This window comes from Muscardinus avellanarius (genome assembly GCF_963383645.1).
Source record: "Muscardinus avellanarius genome assembly, chromosome: 16".
Classification (NCBI taxonomy): domain Eukaryota; kingdom Metazoa; phylum Chordata; class Mammalia; order Rodentia; family Gliridae; genus Muscardinus; species Muscardinus avellanarius.
In genome coordinates, this window is record NC_137802.1 from 37,610,961 (window position 1) to 37,621,044 (window position 10,084).

The following is a 10,084-nucleotide window of genomic DNA, read 5'->3' on the forward strand; positions in this document are numbered from 1 at the left end:
AAAGAAAGAATAGAAAATAGGGTAGGGGGTGTAGCTCAGAGGTCAAATGTCTCTGGGTTCCATCCCCAGACCTGAAAAAAAAAAAAATAATAATAATCACTACAGTTAGGAAGTGTGAATTTTTTTTTTAAATGAGGATTGAAACAAGGAGTGGTCTACCTATAAGCTACACCCCCATTCCTATTTTATTTGTTTTTTGAACAGGATCTGGCTAAATTACCACATAGGCCTCAACCCATAATACCCAGCCTCTGGGATACTGAGATTACAGACACATATCATGGGGCTCTGCTTGGAAGTTTCTTATTGTTATATTTATTACGTGTGTGTGGTACTTGGGATTTTTAACCCAAGGATATTCTGCCTCTGAGCTCTAAAAAAATAAAAAGGGAGCTGGAGCTCCCTTTTTAAAAATTTTTTTTTGTGCTACTGGAGATTGAACTCAGGAGTGTTCTACCTCTAAACTACACCCCTAGCCCTATTTTATTTTCGGGTCTGGGGGTGGAACCTAGGGGCATTTGACCTCTGAGCTACACCCCTTGCCCTATTTTTTATTCTTTATTTTGAAACAGGGTCTCACTAAATTGCGGAAGGCTTCACTAAGTAGCTGAGGCTGTCCCCGAACCGCGATCCTCTGGTCTCAGCCTCCCGAATGCTGGGATTACAGGCATGTGCCACTGCACCCAGCTCTATTTTATTTTTATTTTGAAACAGTCTAACTAGATTGACGAGAGTCTTACTACTTGCTGAGGTTGTCCTTGAATCTGTAACCCTCTGGTCTTGGCCTCCCAAGTACTGGGAGTACATGTGTGCTCCATCACATTTATTTGTCTCTGTATGTTTTGTTTCGAAATAGGGTCTCACTAGCTGGGCATGGTGGCACACGGAAAGCTGAGACCTGAGGCTCATGGTTTGCGGACAGCCTCAGCTACTTAGGGAGGCCCTCTGCAACTTAGTGAGACCCTGTTTCAAAATAAAGAATAAAGCCGGGCGTGGTGGCGCACGCTTGTAATCCCCGCGCTTGGGAGGCGGAGACAGGAGGATCGCGCAGGTTCGAAGCCAGCCGCACGCGCTGGCTTAGGAGACCCTGTTTCCAAAATGAAAATGTAAAAATAGGTCTGGGAGTGTAGCCCGGAGGTAGAAGGGCTTCCAGGAACCCCAGTACCACCAAAAAAAAAAAAAAAAAGAATAAAAAAACAGGGCAGGGGGTGTAGCTTGGAGGTAGGATGCCCCTGAGTTCCACCCTCAGACCCACAAAAAATAAACGAATAAAAAATAAAAAAGAGCTGGGCGTGGTGGCGCACGCTTGTAATCCCTGCATTCGGGAGGCTGAGATTGGAGGATCACGGTTCGCCGACAGCCTCAGCTACTTGGGCCCTTCGCAATTCAGTGAGACCCTGTTTCAAAACAAAGAATAAAAAATAGGGCAGGGGGTGTAGCTCGGAGCCCCTGGGTCCCACTCTCATACCGGTAAAAAAAAAAAAAAAAAAGTCCTGTAAGCAGCCACCGCCTATTCACAGAAGGGGCGGGAAGACACACCTACGCCCCGGCTTTTAATTGAACCACTGGCAACTCTGCTTCTGGATTAGACGTCAGGATGCCCTGGTTTCCAGAGCGACTGCCGGTCCCTCCCCCGTGGCCCCGCCCCCGAGCTTTTCCCGCCAAAGGCCGTTAGCACCGCGGAGCATGGTGGGATAAGATTCTAGGCTAGATTTCACCTGATCCTTTCAAAGAGCAGAGTCGTTTTCAAAGGGGGTCATTCCTCGGGAAACTGCCTATCCTTAAAGACGTGAGGGGTTAAAAACACTTCTCACGGATGAACTGCATTTGATGTTACCAAACCACTGCCCTTCCCACTGTCCCGCCCGCCGCCGGGAGCGGAGGGGACTCTTTTCCTCTCCGCGCGGAGGGCGACGGTGCGCGTGCGCACTCATCACATCCCGTTACGCTCCCGCGCGTGCGCAGTGAGGTCGCGCCGCCGCCTCCTCCCGCTCCCCTTCCTCCCTCCGCGCATATCCGTGCGCCGCGCTGATAAAGGCGCCATTTTGGAGGGGCCGCGGGAGACGTGGTGCCGCTGCGGGCTCGTTCTGCCGTGCGCTAGGCTTGGTGGGAAGGCTTGTTCTCGAGTCCGCGCTTTTCGTCGCCGCCATGTCGGGAGGTGGTGTGATTCGTGGCCCGGCGGGGAACAACGACTGTCGCATCTACGTGGGCAACTTACCTCCAGACATCCGAACCAAGGACATTGAGGACGTGTTTTACAAATACGGCGCCATCCGCGACATCGACCTCAAGAATCGCCGCGGGGGACCGCCCTTCGCCTTCGTTGAGTTCGAGGACCCGCGGTGAGGCAGCATGGGGCTGGCGGGCTTGAGGAAATAGGCTGGAGGAGTCTGGAAAGGCCCGCGGCCTTCACATAATGGGAAGGAGGGGCGCCCGCGCCGCCCGCCAGGCGGCCTCGCCCCTGCAGCAGCAGCGGAGCCCGCCGCCGAGTCCGTGTGCTGTCGCTGTGCGGCCGGCGCCCCGACGCCCTCGGAGCCCGCGCGCTGCCCGGAGCGGGAAACTGAGGCTTGGCGGCCGCGGCCGGCCCGCGTGGCCGGGTGGGGGAGGGGCCCGCGCGTGGGCTGGCGCCGGCGCGCATGTGCGGCGAGCGGGCCGCCGGCCGCGCGTCCTCATCGCGCTCGCTTTCCGTGATCACGCAGAGACGCGGAAGACGCCGTGTACGGTCGCGACGGCTACGATTACGATGGATACCGTCTGCGAGTGGAGTTTCCTCGAAGTGGCCGTGGTACAGGCCGAGGCGGCGGCGGGGGTGGAGGTGGCGGCGCTCCCCGAGGCCGCTACGGCCCCCCGTCCAGGCGGTCTGAAAACAGAGTGGTTGTCTCTGGTGAGTTGATCCCCGCGCGTGCGTTGAGGAGAGCCGGAATCCACTCAGAGCCTCTTCTTGTGGGACCAGTGCAACAATTGCGTGCGTGTGCGTGCGTGCGTGCGTGTGTGTGTGTGTGTGTGTGTGTGTGTGTTAGGCCTTAGCCAATATTATTACTGTGGTAGTGATTTATTCAAATTAGGTTGCAGTACTAGAAAATGAAGATCCTTAACAAATAAATTTGGACACTGGATCTCAGAATCTTGCCAGCCAGCTCTTTGCCTGGAATCACTTAAGTACAATCACTAAACATTTTTAAATAACCTTTGCTCTAATGTACATTCGAATTTTAATGGGGAATTTAGTATAAGTGGTTAAGAGGGGGGCACTTTTTTTATTTCAGGACTGCCTCCAAGTGGAAGCTGGCAGGATTTAAAGGATCACATGCGTGAAGCAGGTGATGTATGTTATGCTGATGTTTACCGAGATGGCACTGGTGTCGTGGAGTTTGTACGGAAAGAAGATATGACCTATGCAGTTCGAAAACTGGATAACACTAAGTTTAGATCTCACGAGGTAGGTTATACACTTATTATTTTCTTTGGCCAGAATTGGATACAGTGGTCTTAACATTGGAATTTGAAGGTAAGAATTCAGGCAAAGGTGTCCAAGTAAAATGCCAGATACCTGGTTTGAGTTACTTTGTATTCATTCAGCATGCCTGAAGACAGGTGAAAGCTTAGATCTTTCAATGGAAAGTTCTGTCTATCCAATAGGGAGAAACTGCCTACATCCGGGTTAAAGTTGATGGGCCCAGAAGTCCAAGTTATGGAAGATCTCGATCTCGAAGCCGTAGTCGTAGCAGAAGCCGTAGCAGAAGCAACAGCAGGAGTCGCAGTTACTCCCCAAGGAGAAGCAGAGGATCACCACGCTATTCTCCCCGTCATAGCAGATCTCGCTCTCGTACATAAGATGATTGGTGACACTTTTTGTAGAACCCATGTTGTATACAGTTTTCCTTTACTCAGTACAATCTTTTCATTTTTTAATTCAAAATGTTTTGTTCAGATTGGGCTAAAGTGTTGAATTGCATTCTTGTGTAATATCCCCTTGCTCCTAACATCTACATTCCCCTCATGTCTTTGACAAATTGTATTTTAAGTGATGTCATAGACAGGATTGTCTAAATTTAGTTAACTCCATGCTCTTCAGACTGTGATTGTGTAAATGTCTATTCTGCTCTGGTTTGTGTGAATTGGGATGTTGGGGATATTTGTGGTTATCTCACCTGGGGAAGTTCTTATGTTTATCTTGCTTTTCATGTGTCTTTCTGTAGACATATCTGAAGAGATGGATTAAGAATGCTTTGGATTAAGGATTGTGGAGCACATTTCAATCATTTTAGGATTGTCAAAAGGAGGATTGAGGAGGATCAGATCAATAATGGAGGCAATGGTATGACTCCAAGTGCTATTGTCACAGATGAAATTGGCAGTATTGACCTTATACTAAAAGGCAAGGGTTAAAATGATTATATATATATATATATATCTTAAAACACTTGCAAACATCTTATACAGTTATTTGTAGCTACAATTGCTTTGCTCTTTAAACCTTGGCAATTGTGGCAAAATTACATTGCCCATTTTGTAACTATTATGCTCCCTTCCCCCTTTTTTTGTTTTAATAGGGACTAATGTGGGAAGAACTGACTTAATTTGTCACAGTGCTTAGTTACAACTGTTAATGTGTGACCTGCTGTTGGTGTACATGTGGGTACAGGGTGTCTTTAATTCCAACAAGATAGAGTATAATATCAATACTGCTAAATCTGCATGTCCTCTGTGTGACTGATAAGAGCGTTGCTATTTCATTTTTTTAAGACAAAATGAAAGCAAAATATAGAATTCCAGTGTATTGGTGTAGATAATCTAGTTGGGAATACTTTTAAGTCTCACCTTCCCCTTTAAACTAATTCATAATTGACTCATGTTTAAGATACTTTTATTTACAAATTAAATTGCAGATGGGAGCATTAGATTTAGTTTAGATTTAGGTGGGTAACAATATCAGTAAACTTCAAATACATAACTCTTTGCAACCACAAAACCTGTAATACGCTGTACAGTAACAAGTGTTGGCATTATCAGTTGAACTGTAAATATAAAATGCTTCTTCCAATTAGTCTCTATGATGATTAAGTTTCTAAAGTTTATCTGAACACCATTCAGAAACTTGTTTTGGGGAATTTGATAGTTATTGATGTACATCTGTTAAATTGATGACAGACATAACTCATCATTCCCCAGAAACCTTTTTTGATTACAGTATCTAACATTTTGCCTCCTCTTTTTTGGTTTTGCTGGTTATAAAGGTTTGGATTGGAGAGGGCTCACTGGATCCCAATCCTTGGAGCTGGATCATTGGATTCAAATCATAATGTGGATAGGATAGGGAGGATGAATTACAAGGATTCATGGAGCGGGATCAGATTACCAGGAACATAGGAGTGGATTCCTGCCCCAACCAAACCGCATTCGTGTGGATTTTTTTATTCAACTTAATTGGCTATTCCAAAGATTTTTTCCTATTTTTGACGATTGGAGCCCTTAAGATGCACGATGGAATTGTGTTTTGCATTTTTTGGTAAAAGGAGCAAAGCGAGGACCTGGAGATAAAACGCTGGAGCAATCTCCTTGGAAGGATTCAGCACGAGTAGATGGTAAACATTTAAAGGGGAAAGGGGGGGTTTGTTTAAAATAGTAAATCAGTAAGTCACTTCTAAATTTAAAGAAAACAAAATTGGAGTTGAAGAATATAAGTAGGTTTCCAATTGGCTATTGCCGTTTTTCTTTGAAAAAATAAACATTTTTTAAAAAACTATGCATGGTTGTCCTTTTTCCTCTTCATGTAAGGTTTAAACTGGGTGACTAGTCTGTGAATTCATTAAGTTAATCAGTAAGATTAAGATTGATTATTGTGTTTGTATTAGTAAATTAAAAGTTCTTAAAAGACTATAATAAATGGTATTAGCTGTCTCTTAATTGTAAATCTTAAGGGAACAATGCATGAGAATAAGACAGTTATGTATGTAATAGGGTGATTGAGGGCATAATCTAGTCTCCAAAAGGTAACTTTTTTGTATATTTTGCTAAGAAGTGATTAAAAACTTGGACAGATGCTGTATATTTTGATCGTTTAGACAACATAGACTTGTGCAAAATTGGTTGGCTGGTATATTAGTATTAGCTTGGAGATACCTTTGAGATTCTGCAAACTGGTGTTTATTTTAGCCACAGATGTTTTAAAACCCAACACAAATGACATTTCCTTTTTGAAATGTGAAAGTGCGCTAGAAAACTAACATTATTGTGGGTGAATCTTTGCCTGTAAACCCTTCAACCATAAGGGTCTGTACCAAAAAGTGCTGGTTATATCTTGTAGTCAGCTAGTTTTTATGTTTTAAATTTTCTCCTTCCTTCACTTGGAGAAGAATTTTAAAATTCTAATGTCTTCATATCTAGTTAAAATCAACAAACCACTTCTGAAACCCTTTTAAAATTTCCTTAACATGATTGCACGCTGAATTTAAGGTGACTATTCAGGAGACATAAATTAAGAGCCTCAGGAAAACCAGAAATGATAGTGGAAGAAATGGGCTTCAAGAGAGTACCCAACCAGTACATTTTAATTACCCTGATAAAATGTCCCGTGTTATTTGGGGGAAGAGTGTTGAGAAATCCAGATTTCACTTTTCTCAAAGCATTGGGTATAGAATTAAGTAGCTGCAAAGTAGTAATTCATAGTATTGCCATGAGTTGTAGAAAGCTTTTTGAAAATGGTTCTGAAGAATTACATGTGACATACTTGAAGAGTTTTCTCTGTGTGGAATATTATTTAAATGGATTGATTATTAGATTAATATGTTAGGTAGACTTAAACCTATGTTCATTGGTGTTCACTGGATGCTTTGGAAACAAGATGAAAATGGAATTAGCTTTTACTCAAGGTTTCCTATTTAAATGAGATGCTTTACAAGAAGTTTTAGTTCCAGTCTTGGGTTGAAAAGTTTTTACTATATGTAGCCTTGAGTTTGAAGAGTAGTATAGGTTTTATAGTTTAAGATGACCAGACAGCTAAAAGCAAAGTGATAACAAAGGCTGTTCTTTTTAGACATAGGGAAATAGCCCTCTTCCCATATTGATAATTAGGAAAAAGTCACACCCTTGATGGAACTACAAAAACCTTGAATTTTTCCCCTTTCTATGTCCTCTTATAATGTAGGGAACCTATACTTAGTTTATTTTCTAACCAAGAAAGTACTTAAGTCTCTTTAAGAAGCAATTACTATTCATAACATCAGATTGAATAACCTACCTTGCTGTTCAGCCCACATCCTACTGGAAACAAAAGGTAAGAAACCTGTTTTCTGATTCCTAATTGTTTGGGATCTGGGCTTTATTTTAACAAGTATTTTCTTAAATGCTGTTTGGAATGTGAATAATTTCGTTTAAAAATGTTTTTCCTAAGTTTTATAATTTTAATAAATTTCAAGTGTAAAATTCAACCCATTTTAGTGCTTGAATTCAATATGATGAGTTCTAGAACTTCCAACATTGCTGTTTTGCCTATGACATGGCCTTTTATGTGGGCTGGTGCTGTTTTCAGGTTTCTGTGGTCAAGCTAAATTTTGTGTCCTTTATTGCTTTGTTTATAATAAAATTACAAATGAAGTTATGTGTATTTACCATAAGTAATAGTATTAAAAGAAAGTGCTAGACTGAAGTTCTTTTGTAACTTAACTACCTCTAACCTTATTTACATCACAGCATGAAGGGTGCAGAGTATATTAAATAATTTCCACAATTGTGAAATCTAAAAAATCCTGAGTACAGGCAAATTTGTTGAACCAGGCCTCTCATTTTTGAAAGGTGGCCCACATTCTCCCTTGAATGTGCTTATTTCCTAAATTTATCATAAGTAATAGTATTAAAAGGAGAAAGTGCTAGACTGAATTTATTTTGTAACTTAAGTACCTATAGCTTTAACCTTATTTACATCAGTCTGGTGCAGAGACAGAAAATATAACGATTTCTTACCCACAATTGTGAAATCTTAAAAAATCCTGATTATAGGCATATTTGTTTAGTCAGGACTCTCAATTTTGAGGTGGCCCACATTCTCCCTTGAATGTGTTTTATTACCTAAATCTGTGTCTCTGAAAAAAACACACATTGTTGATCCAGTTCATTGTCAAAGCTGACAAAAACTGATGCCTTCATTGTGCTTAGTGTGAATAAGCATTTTTCCTGCAGAAATAACTGGTGAAGTTTTCATTCATTTCACAGTTGCTAGAATTTGCTGAGGTCATTACAAATTAGGAATGTACTATACCTTTATGGAAAGTGTAAACACCCATAAATCCCAAATATATGTACCCTCAAGAGTTTGGAAAAGGGATTGTAGAACTGTATAGAATATGCAGTTTAATATTTTATGTATAATTTTGGGTGAGTGCAAAACAGCCTTTTTGGGTCCTTTGGGATTTTAAGTTCATCTTTTTTTTTTTTTTTTTTTTTTTTTGGCGGGTTTGGGGATGGGACCCAGGGACATTTGACCTCCGAGCTACACCCCCCTGCCCTATTTTTTATTTTGAAACAAGGCCTCTCACCAAGTAGCTGAGGCTGTCTGAACGGTGATCCTCTAGTCTCAGCCTCCTGATAGGTGCGCCACCACCCCTGCCCAGCTTAAGTTCATCTCTTTAGACTGTAGCAGATACTAGATACTAGAAAAGGTATGATCATGTTTCTTCATCTGGTGCTATATATAGTAGACTCAAATTTTCATTGAGAAATACTCAACCATTGAGGGTACTGTTTCTGTTTCAGTATATATACTGGAACGTTGTGACCTAATCCTATGAAGAAGGTAAAATTGTCAGGAAATAAGATTATAAGGAAAAAAGTATTCATTGGGTCTGTGACTTGAATATATGGTAATATTGGCAAAATAACTTCTAACAGACCTCAGAAGTTAAAACCAGCACTTTTGTCTTTGGGAACTTTGAGGTACTTTTTGCTGTTGTTAAATAATTCCTGATGCCAGGTGTGGTGGCACACACTTGTAATCCCAGTACTTGGGAGGTTGACACGAGGATCACAGGTTCGCAGCCAGCCTCAGCTACTTGGGAGGCCTCTGTAATTTAGTGAGACCATGTTTGAAAATAGTAAGAAATAGGGCTGGGGTGTAGCTTTAAGGTAGAATACTCCTGGGTTCAGTCCCCAATACCAAACAAACAAAAAAATAATGCATGACAAGCCTAAAATGGTCGTAGGAATTAAGGACAGGAGTTGGGTTTTTTTGTTGTTTTTTATTACTCTGAAAGTCTCACCTAAATTACTAAGGCTGTCTTCAAATTTGCAATCCTGTCTAAGCCTCCCAAATTTGGAGTGCAGGCATACGCAACCATGCACAGGTAAAGGGTGGGGCACGGTGGCACACATTTGTTATCCCAGTACTCAAAAGGCTGACATGATTACAAGGTCAACGACAGTTTCAGCAAAAGTTTACAAATTATCTGGGATTGTAGCTGGGAGTAATACCCCAAGCCTGAGTTTGACTCTTCCCCCCAAGAAAATTGGTTTTTCAGTTTTGCATGGAAAATAGAGTAAGTTAATCTTTGTCAAAGTAAATTTCAGAACTTCAACTTGAGAGGCAGAAATAACTTCAAATTTGGATGGGGATACTGAGTTCAGGGTGCATTTGGTGCATGCTAAGCGAGTATTCTACAACTGAATTACGCAAGGGGGGGGTTGTACCTGTAGCCATCCCTCCCACCCTATTTATTTTGTGGGTCTGGGGGTGGAACCCAGGTGCAGTTGACCTCAGCTACACCCCCTGCCCTATTTTTTCTTTATTTTGAAGCAAACAGGGTCTCACTAAGTTGCAGAGAGCCTCACTGAGTAGCTGAGGCTGTGAACCATGATCCTCCAGTCTCAGCCTCCCTAATGCTGGGATTACAAGTGTGTGCCACCACGGCCGGCTTCCTATTTTATTTTTTGAGATGGCTTCACAAAGTTGCTGAGGCTGGTCTTGAACTTTAGGTTTTCCTTTCTCAGCCTCTGAAGGTATGGATTACAGGGAGGTACAACCACATCTGGCCCATCTTCACCTGTAATCCTCACAAAAATGCAAAGGAACCCAGGTAAATCTCAGTTCTTG

At 42.3% G+C, this 10,084-nt stretch overlaps 1 protein-coding gene across 1 annotated transcript; it reads left to right on the top strand.

Moving 5' to 3' along the window:
- Positions 1-2,148: 2,148 nt before the first annotated feature.
- Positions 2,149-4,222, top strand: SRSF1 (serine and arginine rich splicing factor 1; the record flags this gene model as incomplete). The annotated part of the gene is made up of 5 exons (XM_080712216.1): positions 2,149-2,342; positions 2,700-2,884; positions 3,267-3,439; positions 3,640-3,826; positions 4,200-4,222. 5 exons carry the CDS (start codon positions 2,149-2,151, stop codon positions 4,220-4,222), a joined length of 762 nt encoding a protein of 253 aa, XP_080568342.1.
- Positions 4,223-10,084: the final 5,862 nt, after the last annotated feature.